This window comes from Vulpes lagopus, chromosome 8, assembly GCF_018345385.1.
Source record: "Vulpes lagopus strain Blue_001 chromosome 8, ASM1834538v1, whole genome shotgun sequence".
Lineage (NCBI taxonomy): Eukaryota > Metazoa > Chordata > Mammalia > Carnivora > Canidae > Vulpes > Vulpes lagopus.
Window position 1 is genome coordinate 63,024,619 of NC_054831.1, and position 20,184 is coordinate 63,044,802.

Sequence of the window (20,184 nt, forward strand, 5' to 3'; positions counted from 1 at the left end):
TTATTAGAAATATCTTTTTACTGAAATTTGAGATTCTGTTGGTTGTAAATTAATATGCTTTCTACATTATTATAATTGTCTAGTGTTACTCTGGTATTTTGCATATTGAAGCAGAATGGTGGAACTCTTCTCTTCTGGCTAATTATTTTAAAATTTTCTCATACTGTCTTTCCCCCCTTTTGTCTAAAGCTATCAAATTCTTGTACAGCCTATTTCAGAGATTATGGGGGTGTGTTTATATTTTCTAGTGGTTTTTAATTACTGAGTATAGCCAGCTAGTCCCGTGATTTTATAATTTGGGGAGAAAGAATGGTAATTACTCAATTTTAGGGTGGATTATGGTTTTATCATTCTTCCAATATAGGCAGTCTGGAGTTAGAAAATTCATACAGGGAAAGGGTCAGCATAAGGTAAGAAATGTGAATGCACTCTCTTTCTGTTTAACCTGAGAATTAATATTTTCAACAGATCTCCTGTAAGCAGCTTACAGATTCGCTATGATCAACCAGTCAACAGTAGTTTGGAAAATCTGCCTCCAGTAGCAGCCAGCATAGAACAGCTTTTGGAGAGGCAGTGGAGTGAAGGACAGCAGTTTTTGTTAGAACAGGGTACTCCTAGTGACAGTAAGTATTCTTTTCGTGTCTTTAAAAGATGGATGGACAGACAGATGGATAGATACAACAGTCACATTTCATCAATGGCAGTGAAATTATGAAACATGTTCTATATGATACGGCAAGAAGGTGTAGTGTAGTGGTTTAATAGATTCTACACTTTTACTGCTGGGCTTGAGTCAACTGTCTTTACCTGTTATTAACAGTATGATCTTGGGCAAGTTTCTTAATGTTGGTGTACTTTAATCTCCCATTTGTAGAGTGAGAATAATAATGCACCTGTATCACAGCGTTGTTTTGAGTATTAAGGAGCATAAAAAAAGTGAAGAACATTGCCTAGCTCATAGTAAGCACTTAACCTGTTGTTATTGTTACTGTTTTTGAATTATTTTAATATTGGTACTTTATTCTTACCAATTTGTAAATTTTAAATAAAATACATGAGTTATATCTTAGCTTATCTAATTGTGTGAAGAAAACTTGGCTTACCTCTGGAGAATTCATTTTAACAAATGCATATAGTCAGGGGCGCCTGGGTGGTTCAGTCGATTGAGTGTGCGACTCCTGGTTTTGGCTCAGGTCATGATTTCAGGGTCATGAGATTGAGTCCTGCGTCAGGCTCTCCTCCCCCCTCAACCGCTAGAAATTAATTTAAAAAAATAAAAATGCATATAGTCCTGTATGGCCAACTGTCTTCTTAATTTTATAATTTGGATGAGAAAGAATAAGGATTACTAAATTATATATAATTTGTATATAAATTACATATAGTTATGTAACATAGGTATTTTATATACATATTTAGTATTTTTCAATGTTAAAGTATTAGGAAAGACAATGGGTGAAAAATGCCAAAAAAAGCAAAAGTTCTTATAAGTGGTAGCTGGAGAAGTGGCCTCATAATAAGGATATATATTTTGGGGGAAAAATAGGTGGTTTTTTAATCATTTTGGGATCTAGGCTTTTGCTGCTTTATCAAAACAAAACATTTTGCTTGTTGTTAGACAAGTGCCATATTTTTTTTTTTTTTAAATGAATGGTGCCTTGACAAAAACTCCTAATCGTGAGGAAGTTCATGCCGGGATAATCCTTTAAATATGATAGCTGGAGGACAGGTTTAGCTTAGTCTTATTGCATCTCATTTGGGTACACTGAGGGTTTCTTTGTAGGATCTTGAAGAGGAGGGATACAAGTTAAATCCTTAGGAAATGACCATATATGTCTGTACCACTACACTTGTGTCTTTTGAAGGCCCTGAGGGCACGTTAAACAAATACAACTTTTTAATAAGTACGTAGAACTTTCAAGGTGTCCATCACCCTGGCATAACTACTCAGTGTTGTCAGTTCAGAGGTCCGAGTTGTGGAAGGAATTGAAACTGTATTTGAGGTGATGAGGCAGGACAGAAACAGCCTGTTTACAGATGGTGATCCACTTTTTCTCTGGGAGCTGGGAGTGGGGGCTGTGGTGCGCATACACTGCTCCCTGCTGGGGGATATGTGGATCAGCATCCCGAGCAGCTGGGCTTGGAGCTTTCTCACTCCGGGTCTGGTGGCATGCTCTGGTGGCATGCTCGCTTTACTGAGCAGCACACAAAACCTTGTACTCTTTATTGTGGTGAAGGATATTGGTGTGATTCTTTTAAATTTTAATTATGATTTTAGTGAAAAATTATGGCAGGCACTTTGAATTTTTAATTAGGTTTTTATTTTGGTGAAAATGAAATGACACCTGGACCAGGTGGGTGATATGTGGCAACAAAGTTTCCAGAAGGTATATGTAGGACCAATATCCCTTTATGCATATATACACACATAATATATGTCTACATACAAAATTAGAAATAAAACATAGTAATTTAAAAATATTTTACAGAATTTCTACTTTCCTATTTTAACTTTTAAAGTTATTGACACTTAAGTCTATAAAATACTTAGTTCTTTGTAGGAACTTGTCTTTATTAAAACCAACCAAATGTTTGCTAGTTTTAGGAATGCTGAAGTCATTACACCAACTTCAAGTTGAAAATCGAAGATTGGAAGAACAGATTAAAAACTTGACAGCCAAAAAGGAACGTCTTCAGTTATTGAATGCACAGCTCTCAGTGCCTTTTCCAACAATAACAACAAATCCTAGTCCATCTCATCAAATCCATGCATTTTCAGCACAGAATGGTAAGTTTGAAAATATTTATTGTATATCTAAGGAGAAACTAGGATAGACTTGCAATGTCTTTTTCATAAGTGAATAATAACTGATTCCCAGTTACATGAAGATGTAGAAAAGGAATGATAGGTTATTTTCTTTCTTTTCTTTTCTTTTCTTTTCTTTTCTTTTCTTTTCTTTTCTTTTCTTTTCTTTTCTTTTCTTCCTTTTCTTTCTTTCTTTTTCTTTTCTTTTCTTTCTTTTTTTTTTTTTTTTTAGATTTTATTTATTTATTCATGAGGGACACAGAGTAAGAGAGTCAGAGACACAGGCCGAGGGAGGAGAAGCAGGATCCATGCAAGGAGCCCGATGTGGGACTTGATCCCAGGAGTCCGGAATCACGCCCTAAGCCAAAGGCAGACACCCAACCACTGAGCTGCCTAGGTGCTCCTGTTAGGTTATTTTCAAAGAACATGAAGAATCTGTTAAATGATCAACTTGAATTTGCTCTAACTTCTTTAGTACATGATTTAACTGTAATAGTTATTTAAATGCGTAATGATCTCTTTATTGATTTAAAGCCATAGTATTCAATAGAGTTATAGATTTTTTTCCCTTTAAACTGGTATTAGGCATAGCACGACTTAATATTTAAGTGTTTTCAATGTGAGTTGATTCAGGATAAGCTTTTAGATAAGCCTTTAACCTTACACATAATATAATTTAACAGGGTAATAGGTTTCTTTTTGTCTTTTTATTTTTTCTAGCTCCTGCTACTGATTCCTTGAACAGCAGTAAGAGCCCTCATCTAGGAAACAGTTTTTTACCTGATAATTCTCTTCCTGTATTAAATCAGGTAATTTTAGTGTGGTTAGTTTCATTTCTGTGTTTTCTTATGAACAATAGTATATCACATTAAATAGTTTAAAATGATTTTAAACAGCTTTGCTCTGTTCTTTCTAACTTAAGTTTCTATTCTCTTTTACATTAGGACTTAACCTCCAGTGGACAAAGCACCAGCAGCTCTTCTGCTCTTTCTACTCCACCTCCTGCTGGGCAGAGTCCAGCTCAGCAGGGCTCGGGCGTTAGTGGAGTTCAGCAGGTCAATGGTGTGACAGTAGGGGCACTGGCTAGTGGAATGCAGACTGTAACATCCACCATTCCTGCAGTGCCTGGAGTGGGTGGAATAATTGGAGCTTTGCCAGGTAACCAACTGGCAATTAATGGCATTGTAGGAGCTTTAAATGGGGTTATTCAGACCCCTGTCACAATATCCCAGAACCCTACCCCCCTCACCCACACAACTGTACCACCTAATGCAACACATCCAATGCCAGCTACACTGGCTAACAGGTAAGGAACTAACTTAATATATTTGGGGTTTTTTAGTGCAACATAGTACCAGAGTTGTCCATGCTTTCAGATTGGGATTTTTAATGTGCTTCTTGTAGATGTAATGTATAAAAAATTAAAATCTAGCAAACTTCTAGACTTTAAGTCTATTATTCTGAGAGCCATTTATTTTTGACATTTTAAGTAATTGGAATTAAAACAAAATTAAATCACTCTTAGTAATAGGCATTAAATATATCCTGTGCTAAAAATTTGTCTTGATCTCCCCTTGTATATTGTCTTCATGTATCATAAATTCTGAAGAAAAACAATATTGTAATGAAGATTACATATGATTGAATATTGATATCTTAAAATTCAGCTATGCAATTTTGCTAGTTTTATCATTAAAGATTTTGATATAGGATGAAGACCAAATAATTTATCTTGAATTTTCAGTGAGTGAAACTTTGTTACATGGGAGTTTCATGTGACTGTTTGTTCAAAATAAGGGGACTAAAGCCATGTTGTTACTGAACATACATTTGAGGAATAAATCATTTTAAATGGATTTGAAGCGGACAGTAGTCAACCATTTTTCTGGCTCCCTTTTCTTTGGTGCTCAATTTTACTGACCATTGGGACCATTAAAAAAGGTTAGGTCAAGTCAATTAGCCGTTGGATTTTTCCTTGGTTTACATATGTGTTACTTAGTGTGGGTTAAATTATCCTTGAATAATTAAAAACATACATACATGCACATTATAAACACATTTAAATTTCTATTCCATAAAATACTTAGTGCCTTCTTAGTTTATAATAAAAAGGAAAGCAAAACATTTCTTGACAATGTGAATTCTTAATTACCTGTATACACAAAGAGAAATAAGAAATTTGTATGTGATTGTTATCAGTATTATATTTAAAGTTTGGTTAACTCATGAAACACTAAATTGAAAAGTTGTCTTTCATTTTACATTTTAAAAAACAGTAAAGATATATAGTAGAAAGTAAGAATTTTAATCGTTTTTCAGTGCCTCAGGACTAGGATTACTTTCTGACCAGCAAAGACAAATATTTCTTCACCAACAGCAGTTTCAGCAGTTGTTAAATTCTCAACAGCTCACACCAGTAAGTTCTTCCTTTTGATAATATTTGATTTTTATTAGGAGCAAGTGATCTAAGCCGTGATAGACATTCAGCATGGGTATAGAGTTACCCACTTTGTGAAATAGCATAACCCAAAAATAGTTTGTCTTGCCATTTGGCATAGTCCACAACACCTACAATATTCACAAATATTAGAACACATACTGTGGTACTTTTGCAGACTCTGGTAATGTGGTGACATATTAGACTTTGTATTTTCATGGTGTTTCATTCTGACAGTGGAGGTGGACAGTAAACAAATGTCTGGTACTGAGAAGAAAAATAACAGGAGGATAAGGGAATAGAGGAACAGTGGGATGGAGGCCTTTTTGGAGAAGAGAGTCTTGCCTCTTTGAATAGGTGACTTTTGAACACCAACTTGAATAAAAGAAGGAACACAAATTTTTGACATGGGGGAATGGAAGAGCAGATTGGCAAAGACCGCCTGTGTGTGTGTTGTGAATGCTACAAAGAAGGTCGACATGACTATAGAATAAGAGAGAGGGCGATGCAGAGGAGAGAAAGTCACAGGTGGGCCTTGTTTGTCTGTGGCAGGAAATTTAGATTTTAAGTATGAAGAAAGTAGATTTTAAGTATGATGCCATTAGTGATTTTTTAAAAACACTTCTATTGTGGAAATTTTAAAATGTATCAAAATAGTGTATAGTATACTAGTTTTTTTTTTTGTTTTTAAATATTTTATTTATTCATGAGAGACACAGAGAGACAGAGACATAGGCAGGGGGAGAAGCAGGCTCCACGCAGGAAGCCTGTTGTGGGACTTGATCTTGGGACTCCAGGATCACGCCCTGGGCCGAAGGGAGGCACTTAACCACTAAGCCACCCAGGTGTCCCTAGTATGCTAGTTTTAATAATTTTCTTAATTGTAAAAATCTTGTTTCATATATCCTCACTTTTGCTTTCAGGATTATTTTAAAGAATTAATTGGAAGATTTGAACAGAATAGTGACATGAAGACAATTCACATTTTTTAAAGATTGGCTTGGCTGTTGTATGGGAAATTGTATGTGTTGGGAGGGGAGATGGTAGCAAAAGGAGAAACAGGGAGGCTGTTGGAATAGTCCAGGTAGAAGATGTGGTGTCTTAAATAGCATGATAAATGTGGGGGGAAACTGTCTGGGATTGTGTATTTTGAAAATGGAACCAACAAGACTTGTTTTTCAGACATTCAGGGACACCTGGGTGGCTCAGCGGTTGAGCATCTGCCTTTGGCCCAGGTTGTGATCCTGGGGTCCTGGGATCAAGTCCCACATTGGGCTTCCCACAGGGAGCCTGCTTCTCCCTCTGCCTGTGTCTCTGCCTCTCTCTCCCTCCCTCTCTCTCTCATGAATAAATAAATAAAATCTGTTAAAAAGAAAAAAAAGAAGAAGAAGAAGAAGAGCCCTAAACAATTGGATGTTGAGTTTTACTGAGATTAGAAAAGCAGTTCTGGGGTAACCCGGGGGGTGGCTCAGTGGTTTAGCCCTGCCTTCAGCCAGGGTGTGATCCTGGAGCCCTGGGATCGAGTCCCGTGTCGGGCTCCCTGCATGGAGCCAGCTTCTCCTTCTGCCTGTGTCTCTGCCTCTCTCTCTCTCTCTCTCTCTCTCTCTGTCTTTCATGAATAAATAAAATCTTTAAAAAAACGTTCTGTCACAGACATACTGTGTGTGAGATGTGTGTATAGATGTTCAGATGACATGTGGCCCTGATCGTTGTATGAGACGAGTCCAAGGAAAGGATGTAGTTGGAAATAAAAATTTGGGGTCACTGCTGCATATGTAATACTTAGATTTATAAAATTTTATGAGATCAGTAGGGAATGAAGACTGATGTCTGGAAGAGGAAAATAATCTAGTAAAGAATATGGGAAAAAAGTGGCCAGTGAGTTAAGAGGAAGACTGAGAGAGTAGTGTCCTTGGGTCCATATGAAGAGAATGTTTCAGCAAAAGAGGAACTCAACTGTGTAACATGCTTCTGGGAGGACAAATAAGGGTTGGCCATTGGATTGGGCGTCTGGAGGTTTTGACAGTTGTAGTTTTGGTGAGAAGTGAAAACCTCCATGAATGGTACAGAAGAAAATGGCAGGAGAGAAAGTGCATGTGGAGTATTGGCAGCTCCAGATACTTCACTGTAAAAAGAGCAGAGAAATAAGCAACTAATGAAAGAAAGACATGGTCTAAGAGCGAAGTTTTTATTCATTTTGTATATGACAGCATACATATATGTTGGTGGGAACATTTATGGTGCAGAAGAGAGGAAGGAAAACAGCAAAGTTCTTCAGCGGGGAGGGGAGGGGAGGGCAAGGCAGCATTCCAATGAAGAGAGCCAGGAAGAGCAGCTGTCAGAAGGTTTTTATGACAGAAGGTGGAAGAAACCCACTTTTAATGTTTTTAATTTTTTTTTTTAAGATTTTATTTATTTATTCATGAGAGACCGAGAGAGAGAGAGAGAGAGAGAGAGAGGCAGAGACACAGGCAGAGAGAGAAGCAGGCTCCATGCAGGGAGCCCGACGTGGGACTCGATCCCGGGTCTCCAGGATCACGCCCTGGGCTGCAGGTGGCACCGAACCGCTGAGCCACCCAGGCTGCCCTGTTTTTAATTTTTAAAATTAGAAATAAAGGCATTGGCTGAGGGAGATAAGGATATTGGCGGTTACAGGAGAGAGAAGAAAATGTAGAATAGATTTCTTGGAGAAGAGAGAAAGAATTGATTAAGATTAGGGACACCTGGGTGGCTCGGTGGTTGAGCATCTGCCTTTGGCTGGGGTTATTATGATCCTGGGGTTCTGGGATCGAGTCTTACATCGGGCTCACTGATGGGAGCCTGCTTCTCTCTCTGCCTGTGTCTCTGCCTCTCTCTCTCTGTGTCTCTCATAAATAAATAAAATCTTAAAAAGATAAAAATAAAAGGGCAGCCCAGTTGGCATAGGGGTTTAGCGCCTGCCTTCGGCCCAGGGCATGATCCTGGATTCCCGGGATCGAGTCCCACGTCGGGCTCCCTGCATGGAGCCTGCTTCTCCCTCTGCCTGTGTCTCTGCCTCTCTGTGTCTCTCATGAATAAATAAATAAAAATCTTTAAAAAAAAAAAAAAAAAAAGAAGATTGGTTGTGTGTGGCTTACATGCAGGGCCAGCCAGTGTCCCCTGGGACACTGGCTGGCCCTGCGTAATCAAACTTAAAGCCAGATGGGTTGCTGTGGTTGTGCAACTTTCTCCAGCTCCATTTCCCTGGTGTACCTCATTGAGTTAGACTGCCTGGATAATGCACCATTTAATTAGCTCAGAGTTTCAGCCTTTGTTCATAATTTCTTTCTCAGTATCTCCCCAGGGCGCTTGACAGGCTCATTCTGTGTAGTGTTTGACTCCCAATCTTGGAGTCGTGAGATGGAATCCCATGTTGGGTGTAGAGATTACTTAAAAATAAAATCTTAAAAAAAAAACTTTATAAATAAATAAAATATATCTACCTTTTTTTTTTTTTTACTTTAGTAAAAATTATCCTGAAAATACTTGTTTTGATTGTGGATCATTGTTCTCACTGTTACTGTTCTTATACTGTTCTTATACTGGTATAAAGATAGATTATATATAGATTCTAATGCTTACACTAAAATGTGATCTTGTTTTCTTATCTCTTTCTCATCTGAATGTGAAGTACTAAAGTTCATTTTATGTGGAGTTCTTCCTCTTCATCAAGATTATTATTAGTAATAGTACATACAAATGACTCCTTTCTAGAACATGGTTCATTAAAAAGGTTATAGCAAACACATTGTTGCTCAGAGACTGCAAGAATTGAAGTGGCTTAAAATTCTACCTTTTTGTCAGCCAAGGTTGTAGGGTGAAGTTTGTTCATTTTTACAAGCATTGCATTTTCTTCTAAGCCATACCTACGTCTCCCAACTTAAGAAAAACTCCTGCTTGATAGTCCTCCCCACCCCACCAACTGCTGCCCTCTTTTTCTGCACTGTCTTCTCCCAGATGGCCTTCATACTGCTAAGTCCAGTGGACAGTTGTTCTCCTTTTTACTTGATCTGGCAGCAGCATTTGACAGAGTTGATCACTCCCTCTTTGAAACACTTTCTTCCCTTAGCCTCCAGGAGACATTACCGCCATGTTCTTCCTGCCTAACCATTCATTCCTCTCTAGCCTCCTTTGCTCTTTACCACAGCCTCTCACTTTTAGAGTATCATAGAATTTTAGTGATCTCCAGTCCTAGAGTTTCAAATACCATACTCCAGTCCAGCTTAAATACATGCACGTTACATCTTCAGGCCAGTCGCCTTTCTGGAATTTCGGACTTCTGCATCCAGCTGCTTACTTGACATCTCCACTTGGGATATTTTTATAGATATTTCCAGCATAACATTATATATCCAAACTGCTCATCTATCACAAACCTGTTCCACACACAATTTTGCCTACCTCAGCCACAGGCAACACCTACTTGTTAGTTGCTCGAGCTGAAAACCTCACAGTCATCCTTCATTCTTGTGTGATGCCTCTCATTGAATCCAGCAAGAAGTCCCAAGTCAGATTGTGTCGCTCCTGGCTTAAAACCTTCTTCTGGTCTCCCACATTACTTTGAGTAAAAGCCAAAGTATTCATGGCTTCCCATCATGAGGCCCATATTCTTCCCTTTTCTCCAGCCTGCCCCTGGTCTCCTTGCTATTCCTTGATCACGTTGGGTGTGCTCCCATATAGCCTCTTAGCACTGGCTGTTCCATCTTCCATTCTCTCCTTGCCTCTTTGTCCAATTGAGAACCATCCTGACCTATCTGAGATTTCCACCTCCTGCTGTATTGTCTCCCACATACTCCTGTTCACTCTGATCCTTACCAATAATCTTTCCTAACATTTTTGTTCATTGCTCTCTCTTCCCTTTAGGCTAAGCCACAGAGGGGCAGAGATTTTTCTCCTCACCGATATGTCTCAAAACAGTGCCTGACACATAGTAAACTCAAGAAATCAAATACATATTTGCTGCAAAGAATAGTCTCATAACTGGGAAGCCCCAGTGGCCCAGTGGTTTGGCACCGCCTTCATCCTGGGGCGTGATCCTGGAGACCCCGGATCGAGTCCCCCATTGGGCTCCCTGCATGGAGCCTGCTTCTCCCTCTGCCTGTGTCTCTGCCTCTTTCTCTCTCTCTGTCTCTCATGAATGGGTAAATAAAATCTTTAAAAAAAAAAAAAAAAGAACAGTCTTATAACTACACCAAGGAAGCACTCTTTATTGGCATGAATGAGAACTTTATTTTATTTTTAAAATTATATTTATTCATGAGAGACACAGAGAGGCAAAGACGTAGGCAGAGGGAGAAGCAGGCTCCCTGCAGGGAGCCCAATGTGTAGGACTGGATCCCAGGACCTGGGATCACAACCTGAGCCAAAGGCACATGTTCACCCATTGAACCACCCAGGTGCCCCTGTGGGATGAGAGCTTTAAAAGTTACTTTTAATTAATTAAGTTCGCAGAACTGGGAATGAGAATGGCCCACATTCTAATGGCAGATCCAGGTAACTTGGGACTTCTGAGTTGCTGTTGCCCTTAATTATCATGAAAACCTAATTTGAATAGAGGGCCCTATAGTTGTTTGCCATGTTTTGAAAATAAGCCATTCACTAGTGATGGTTATTATGTAGTGCCATGTATTTTTCCAGATAAGATACTGTTTTTTCCTTCTTAGTGTGATTTATATTTAAATACCTAATATTAAACTAAAGGAGAAAATAAAGAAGTCAGGCTTTACTCACTGCCAAGTTCTGTGACTGGGCACTCATCTTCTCCCACATGCTTCTCCCTAAGGAACAGCATCAGGCCCTTCTGTATCAGCTAATGCAGCAGCATCACCACCAGCAGCACCACCAGCCTGAACTCCAGCAGCTACAGATCTCTGGGCCAACACAGATACCGATCAACAACCTCCTCGCAGGTACTCAGGCGCCACCACTTCACCCAGCTACCACCAACCCATTTCTCACCATCCATGGCGATAATGCAAGTCAGAAAGTAACAGTAAGTATCTTGGCTTTATTTTATCTAGTGAAATAATAAAAAGAATTTTATTGATTTATCAGAGATGACTGTCTCTTTAGCTTTTTCTTTTTTTTTTTAAGACTTTGTTAACACCTTAGTGATTAATCACCTGACTGTGACTAAGTTATTTTATTTTATTTTTTAATATTATTCCCCTGTTAATTTCTTCTTAAAAACCAGTTGTTTCAGCAGCTGGATATTGTAAACATGAAGGACCCAAGCCAATTTTATATATCCCCTAAGTATATTAGTTTAAATTTGTGCATATGGTTTGGGAGATTTTTTTTTAAGATTTTATTTATATTTTTTTAAGATTTTATTTATTTATTCATAGAGACACAGAGAGAGAGGCAGAGACACAGGCAGAGGGAGAAGCAGGCTCCATGCAGGGAGCCCGATGTGGGACCCTATCCAGGGTCTCCAAGATCACGCCCTGGGCTTCAGGCGGCGCTAAACCGCTGCAGCACCGGGGCTGCCCTGGGAGATGTTTTATAATTCACCACATTGGAAGTGAAAATGTATTTTAGTTACATAGTAGGTGGTATAGGACAGTCCATTCAAAAGATAATAGTTGGTGCTTTGTGAGGAACTTTGTTCAATTAATTTAATTATTAGAACCAGTCTAGATAATTTTGGTATATTTTCATTATTTTGCTTTAAAGTACTTTGTAAAACTGAATTATAGTTATAATAAAAATAATATATAAATTTTAGGGCACTCCAGTTACTCTGCTGGATTAATTTTAAAAAGGAAGTAAATAATAATTTAAATTGTTAATTTCATTTAAGTGCTAGCCTCTTACCCTTTTAATGTACCAGTTAAGATACAATAAAAATGGATGCAGGAACAGTGTACTATGTATCTAATAGTGCACATTTTAAGGCTGTTTCTTTCTGTTAATTCTCCCCTTCAATTAGGTCTACTTTACTGGAGTATAAGTGTTTCCCCTAAATTCGAGTTCAGGGCAGAACCCTGTTAGAGGAAGGATATTGGGATATAGAATGGAGACTGGACGTCAGGAAAAGGAAGAAGGGAAAGAATGAGGTGGGAGACTTGGCAAATCACAGTGTGAAAAGTCACAATGTTTGCGATTTCCCATTACTTTGAAAGCTTGCTTTTTATTGTGCTGTTACTCTTCAGAAACATTAGTATGTATTGGTTCAAAATACAGGGTTATAAAAAAAAAAACAAAAACAAAATACAGGGTTATTGGTTTTCATCAACTCTTCAATGGCTTTGTTTGCCACACTGTCTCTTGACTTCCTAATTGTGAACACTGTCACTATCAGAAACCTCGTCCCCTCTGCAGTGTTTTAAAGACATGGGAAATTTCAGTGAGTCTGTATTAATTTAGGAACTTTTTTATATTGTTTTTTCCTCTTTCTCAAAATGTTTTCTTGTGTTAAAACCAAATTACAGGCATACCTTGGAGATAGTGTGGGTTCAGGTCCACACTATTACAATAAAGTAAATACTGTAATAAAGCAAGTCAAGTGAATGTTTGTTTCCCAGTGCATATAGAAGTTACATGTACACATCCTGTAGCCTAAGTGTGCAAAAGAATTAGGTCTAAAAAAACAAAGTATATAGCTGAATTAAAAAATGCTTTTTATTGCTAAAAAAATGCTAACCATCATCTGAACTTTCAGTGAGTTCTAATCACTGATCACAGATCCCTATAACAAATATAATAATAATGAAAAAGTTTGCAATATTGCAAGAATAACTAAAATGTGACATGGAGATACGAATTGAGAAAATGCTGTTGGAAAAGTAGTACCAGTAGACTTGCTTGACGCAAGGTTGCCACCGACCTTCATTCAATTTGGGGGGGAATGCAATAAAGTGAAGCACAATAAGACAAGGTCTGCCATACTTACAAACTACCTTTTCCTGAGTTATACGGTATGCAATATGTTTTTTGTTTTTGTTTTTTGTTTTTTTTGCAGTATGTTTTTAAATGGAAAACTACAATAACAAATATTAAAAAACAAGCAGTATTAACTATCTAATGGGAGAAAAGCAAGGCTGGGAAATAATATTTATAGGTACCCCACTATATATCAGGCATCTTCTTTAGATAACAATAGTAGACATAATTTCAGTCTTTAAAGGACTTTAAAGTTTTTTTATAGATTAGTAAAAGGAGACTCAAAGAGGTTAAACTCCCTCATGTGGGACTGAACCCATGACTTTGTTAGTCCACTAAAAATTCATTTTCCACAATACCACGTTACTGCTTCTGTGGTAATATCAATCTGGGGGATGATGTCTATACCTGTTCTCCATGCTGTCTTCATAAACTACTCAAATTAATATAAAGCAGCTGATGATGTTTACTAGTAAACTCACATCTTTATATTGTACTGAAAAGTAGTTGTGCAAACTTGTAGAAAACAATTGAATAACTATATGTGCCCCTTTTGTCTCTGTTATAATGCCAGTTTAGGGGAAGATTACAAGTGTGGGCCACACATTCATTTACCTAATGCCTTCGATTTTGTTTAACTGCAGAGACTTAGTGATAAAACTGGGCCTGTCACTCAAGAGAAAAGTTGACACTTGAGAAATCTCTAGAAACGGCCTCTCCTGCTGCTCTAGCACTTCATCTGGCTGCCATTGCAGCCTCCTACACCTATGAAGAAATGCGACAAGAAATGAACTGCACAACAAAGGATTAATTGCCACAAGGACTTTCTTGTAAGGCTTTGATTAATTTTCTTGTTGCTTTGTTGCACTGAAATGGAATTCCCGTATATCCCCCATCCCTCAACCCAGATTTTTTTGAACTTTGAAAAAAAAATTTAATAACTAACTTTTGTCAATGAAATAATTTACATGCAATGAATTTATCAACCTAAGAGGAATTTAATATAGTTGGTGCACAACTAATTTTGTTATAAATTGGAGAGACAAACAGCAAAACTAAAGACTTGTTCCATTTATAAACTTTGATTTTGTTGTACAAGTTGGAATATGAAATATAATCTTTTCGTTTGGGTTACAGTATGCTTGCTCTGTGAGTCAGATCTTAAGACAAATTTTAAGGAACTGTCCCATTTCTTCTATTGGAGTTTTATTGGTTAAGTATTGCAAATTAATAGGTCATGAACTGGGATTTGGCAATCTTTGTTATAATTTTTTTTTTATATAATGGGATTTGGCCAATTTTGGTAATCAAGTTAGGATGGTAATGTCTGCTTCTGCTAAAGGTAATTTTCTTTTGCTAAATACTTTTTTTTTTTATAAAAGTGCTAAGACCTACTCATATTTTAAAGTAACTATTCATATTTTGATTTAAGTGAGTTCTAAGGCTGCTGGGGGAACCAGATCAATTCAAAGTGAAAGATTTCTTTCAGAAAGAGGGGCCACTCTGGAAACTGCTGGTAGGGTTTGGCCTGAATCAAGTGCCTGTTAGTAGTACCTCCATTGTGTTGAAATGGCTCTAGACAGCTGAGCTTGCACTATCGTCAGTCCTTGTAAGTATGTAGTAGGGATAGTCAGTGTTGCACCAGCAGCCTTCCCCATGGTTCTGCCTTTATTAAAAACTTTCTATGCCACTGTAGATAGCTCAGGCAAAACTATTACCTGGGTATTTATCCACTAATGAGTCACAAGAAAAATGAGTGGATTTGGTAAGGTGTTTTTTTTGTTTTTTTGTTTTGTTTTTTGTTTTGTTTTTTTTTTATTTAAACAACTTCCCATTTACTGACAGTGATTTGAAACAAACAAGCAAAACGACTACAGTTCCTGAAACAGGTGAAATCTGTATTTACAGACCTTACACTTTGGGTAGCCACACTCCTGGTGTGACAGTATGACAGAGTATAAATTGAACAATTGGAGATGTAATCATTGAACTGTTCTTAAATGTGTGAATTATTAGTGGAAAAGACCCAGCTGTAATTAGACCTCCACTGTGTACTTAGCTGGAAGAACATGTTAATTCTGCAATATGTCTCTTGGTTAAACATTGCACAGTTCTTACCTCATTTCTGTAAATAAGGTTTTGTGAATCTGTTTTGTATTGTGAAAAATTCATAAGATAACATTGATATTTTGATTTGTAATATTTCTAATTGGTAGATTTAATTGAAAAGTAAAATTAATTTATTTTTATATGTTCAGGGGAATTTTAAAGAAAGTCAGATCTTTTGTAGATAATTAAAAAAAATCGGTGTGGTTTATTTTACATATTTAACCCACTGGTTATTATTCTGTAACAATTTGTATAAATGGTAAATTTTGAATGTGTTGTTATTTTACCTAGATGTAAAATTCCACATGTATTAAAGAAAATGTACAAAGTTTTGTTAATAAAATTTAATAATGTTTATAACTCTGGGTATTCCTTTTTCCAGTTTAAGATATAATTGACATACAGTACCATGTAAGCTTAAGGTATACATAATGATTGGACTTACATGTATTATGAAATGATTACCACAGTAAATTTAGTCAACATCCATCATCTCATGCAGATACAAAAACAAGAGAATGAAAAAAATTTTCTCCCTTGTGATGAGAACTCAGTATTTACTCTAATTAACAACTTTCAAATTATCATACAGCAGTGTTAACTGTGTCTTCATAACTAATTTATTTCAAAATTGAACATTTTTACCTATTGACCACATTCATCCAATTCTCTCTCATCCCAGCCCTGTCCTTTGGTAACTGCAAATCTGATATTTAGGTGTTAGTTTTTCTTAATCTCTCTTTTTTAATAGATTGCACATGTGAGATCATGAGTATTTGACTATATCTGTCTGACTTATTGCACTTAGTGTAATGCCCTCAAGTTCCATCCATGTTGTCACAAACAGCACAGTTTCCTTTTTCTTTATGGTTGGGCACTATTCCATGTTATACATATGTAATATATATGATATATATATTATATACCATATGTGGAGTGTGTATGCATGTATGCCCCAATCTCTTTATCCATTCATGTTTCCGTGGACATTTACGTTATTTCCATGTCTTGGCTATTGTGAATAATGTTACAGGGAACATGAGGGTGCACCTATTTCTCTGACATAATGTTTTTATTTCCTTCAGAGATGTTACCAAAGGTGGGATTGCTGGACCGTAGAGTAGTTCTATTTTTAACTTTTTGAGGAACCTCTGCGTGGCTCTCCATAGTGACTACACCAATTTACACTCCCACCAACAGTGCACAAGGGTTTCCTTTTTTCTACTTCCTCACCAGCATTTGTTCTTGTCTTCTTAATAGTGTCTATTCTGACAGGTATGAGGTGATAATTCATTGTGGTTTTGTTTTGCATTTCCCTGATGGTTAGTGACATTGAACACCTTTTCATGTACCTGTTGGCCATGTGTATCATCTTGAGAAATATGTCTGAGTCCTTTGCCCATTTTTTAATTGGATTGTTTGGGGAGGTTATTTTTTTGTTTTTGTGTTTGTGTCTTCTATTGAGTGGTATGAGTTCTTTATATACTTTGGATATTACTAACCTTATCTGATACATGGCTTGCAAGTATGTTCTTTCGTTCCATAGGTTATCTTTTCAGTTTACTAATGGGGTTTTTTGCTCTGCAAAAGCTTTTAAATTTGATGTAGTCTCACTTTTAAAAATTGTGTTGCTTGTACTTACTTCTGGTTTCATATCCAAAAAATCATTGCCAAGACCCTTGTCAAGGAGTTTTCTCCCTGTGTTTTCTTCCAGGAGTGTTATAGTTTCAGGTGTTACAATTAATAAGTCTTTAATTCATTTCAAGTTACTTATTGTGAGTTGTGTAAGGTAGGCATTCAGCTTTACTCTTTTACATGCAAATATCCAATTTTCCTAGCACTGTTATTTAAGAGACTCTTTTCTTCATTCAGTATGCTTGGCTCCTTTGTGAAATACTAGTTAATCATATATACTTGGTTTTATTAGTGGGCTTTTCATTCTGTTCCATTGGTCAATGTATCTGTTTTTAGGCCAGCCATATTGTTTTGATGAGTATAGCTTAATAATATAGCTTGAGGGGCACCTGGGTGGCTCAGTGTGTTAAACATCTGCCTTTGGTTCGGGTCATGATCCCAGGATCCTGGGATCAAGCCCCGCATCAGGATCCCAGCTCAGTGGGGAACCTGCTTCTCCCTCTCTCCTTGCTCATGCTCACTTTCATACTCTCTCTCAAATAAATAAATAAAATCTTTAAAAAATAATAATATAGCTTGAAATCAGGAAGTATGATGCTTCCCATTTTGTTCCTTGTCAAGATTACTTTGGCTATTCAGGGTCCTTGTGTTTAAATAATGGATTTTAGATTTTTTTTCCCTACTTCTATAAAAAAAATGCCATTGGAATCTTGATAAAGATTATACTAAATCTGTATATGGCTTTGGGTAGTATGGACATTTTAACAATATTCTTCCAATCCATGAATATGGGATACCTTTCCATTTATTTTGTCTTCTTTAATTTCTTTCATCAGTGTCTTATAGTTTAGAGAGACCTAAGTGTAGAGAACTTTTACTTCCTTTGTTAAATTTATGCCTAAGTATTTAGGCATAAGTACTTAAGATTTTGATGCTTTTGTAAATGGGATCATTTTATTTCTTTTTCATATAGTTTGTTGTTACTGTGTAGAAATGCTATTGACTTTTTTTTTTTTTTTGAAAGTATGTGTGCATGCAAGTAGGGAGGGGACAGAAGGAGAGAGAGAATCTTAAGCAGACTCCATGCACAGGGTTGAGCCCCACGTGGAGCTTGATCTAATGACCCTGAGCTGAAATCAAGAGTCAGACACCTAACTGACTGAGCCCTTCAGATACCCTGAAAGCCTACTGAGTTTTGTATGTTAGTTTTGTATCCTTTAACTTTACTGAATTCATTGATTTGATCTAATAGTTTTTGGTGGAATCTAGGATGCACAATACTATCTTGAATAGGAGTGGTAAGAGCATCTTTGTCCTGTTCCTAATCTTAGAAGAAAAGCTTTCAACTTGTTCCCATTGAATATGATTTTAGCTGTGGACTTGTCATTTATGGCCTTTCTTAAGTTGAGGTACATTTCCTCTATGGTAAATTGGTTAAGAGTTTTTGTCATGAATGGATGCTAAATTTTGTCAGATGCTTTTTTTGCCTCTATTGATATGGTCCTATGATTTTTTTTCTTTCATTCTATTAATGGGATGTATCACCTTGACTTATGGGTATATGTTGAACCATCCTAGGTATAAATCCCACTTGATCATGGTGAATGATGCTGAATTAGATTTGCTAGTATTTGCATCTGAATTCATCAGGGATATTGGCCTGTAGTTGTATTTTCTTGAAGTGTCCTTTCAGACTTCAGTAGTGGGGTGATGCTGGCCTCATAAGGTGAGGTGAGTTTGGGCGTATTCCTTCCTCTTTGATTTTTTTGGTAAGAGTTTGAGAAGGATTATTGTTAATTCTTTTAGATATTTGGTAAAATTCACCAGTGAAGCTATCTGGCCTCAGACTTTTCTTTGTTGGGAGATTTTTGATAACTGAATCAATCTTACCAGTAATTGGGCTATTCAGGTTTTTTATTTCTTTCTGATTCAGACTTGTTAGTTTTTTAGGTTTCTAAGAATTTTTCCATTTCTTCCAGGTAGTCCAGTTTGTTGGTTCATAATAGCTTTTTATGATCCTTTGTATTTCTGTGATGTCAGTTGTGGTATCTTCATTTATAATTTTGTTGAATTGGGTCTCTTTATTCCTTGGTTAGTATAGCTAAAATTTGTCAACTTTTTTTTATCTTTTCAAAGAACCAACTTGTAGTTTAGTTCATTTTTTTTTTCTCTTGCTTTCCTGTTCTCTGTTTCATTTATTTCTGCTCTAATCTTTATTATTTCCTTCCTTCTGCTAACTTTGGGCTCAGTTTGTTCTTTTTCTAGTTCCTTGAGGAACTAGAGTTAGGTTGTTTGAGATCTTTGTTTCCTAATGTAGGTGTTTGTTGCTATGAACTTACCTCTTAGAACTCCTTTTGCTGCATCCTGTAAGTTTGGTTATGTTTTGTTTCCTTTTTTATTTCAAGCAACTTAAATCTCTCCTTTGGGGGTGCCTGGGTGGCTCAGTCCATTAAGCATCTGACTCATCTCGGCTCAGGTCTTGATCTTGGGGTTGTGCGTTCAAGCCTCCATGTTGGGCTCCATGCTGGGCATGGAGCCTACTCAAAAAAAAAAAAAAATTCTCTTGAATCATTGGTTGTTCAGGAGACTGTTATAAATTTCCATTTATTTGTGAGTTTTCTAGTTTTTTTCCTGTTAATTTCTAGTTTCATACCATTGTGATAAGAGGATATACTTGGTATGATTTCAGTCTTCTTAAATTTGCTAACACTTGTTTTGTGGCCCAACATATCATGTGTCCTAGAAAATGTTCCATGTGTGCTTGAGAAGAATGTATATTCTGCTGTTGTCAGAAATTTATATGTCTGTTAGGTCCATTTGTTCTCTCGTGTTGTTCTTATCTGTTGTTTTCCTTATTGATTCTCTGTAGGAATTATCTATGTTGAGAGTGGGATATTAAAGATCCAATTATTGTACTGCTGTTTGTTTCTCCTTTTAGTCTGTTAGCTTTTGCTTTACATTTTTAGGTTCTCTGATGTTAGGTACATAAATATTTACAGTTGTTACATCTACTTGATGGATTGATCCCTTTGTCACTATAATGATCTTCTTTGTTTCTTATTACCATTTTAAAAAAAGATTTTATTTATTCATAAAAGACACACGGAGAGAGACGTAGGCAGGAGAGAAGCGGGTCCTTGGGATCACGACCTGAGCTGAAGGCAGATGCTCAACCACTGAACCACCCAGACATTCCTGTTATTACCATTTTTAATGTCTGTTTTGTCTGATGAAACTATAGCTACTCTTGCTTTCTTTGGTTTTGGTTATTGTTTCTTGAAATACCTTTTCTATT

The 20,184-nt window shown here is 36.8% G+C and overlaps 1 protein-coding gene across 12 annotated transcripts in view; it reads left to right on the forward strand.

Annotated features, from left to right (window-relative positions):
* MLLT10 (MLLT10 histone lysine methyltransferase DOT1L cofactor) overlaps positions 1 to 15,575 on the forward strand; it is a 259,317-nt gene extending 243,742 nt beyond the window's left edge. For 9 of the 12 annotated variants that reach the window (XM_041765075.1, XM_041765081.1, XM_041765074.1 and 6 more), the window contains 7 exons: positions 469 to 623; positions 2,600 to 2,788; positions 3,527 to 3,615; positions 3,751 to 4,112; positions 5,126 to 5,222; positions 11,044 to 11,253; positions 13,790 to 15,575. In XM_041765075.1, coding sequence (XP_041621009.1) covers positions 469 to 623; positions 2,600 to 2,788; positions 3,527 to 3,615; positions 3,751 to 4,112; positions 5,126 to 5,222; positions 11,044 to 11,253; positions 13,790 to 13,834 — 1,147 coding nt within the window. In that variant the 3' untranslated portion in view covers positions 13,835 to 15,575. The remainder of the gene's footprint in view (positions 1 to 468; positions 624 to 2,599; positions 2,789 to 3,526; positions 3,616 to 3,750; positions 4,113 to 5,125; positions 5,223 to 11,043; positions 11,254 to 13,789) is intronic. The other 3 variants (XM_041765084.1, XM_041765085.1, XM_041765086.1) reach the window with 1 other exon arrangement.
* Positions 15,576 to 20,184: the final 4,609 nt, after the last annotated feature.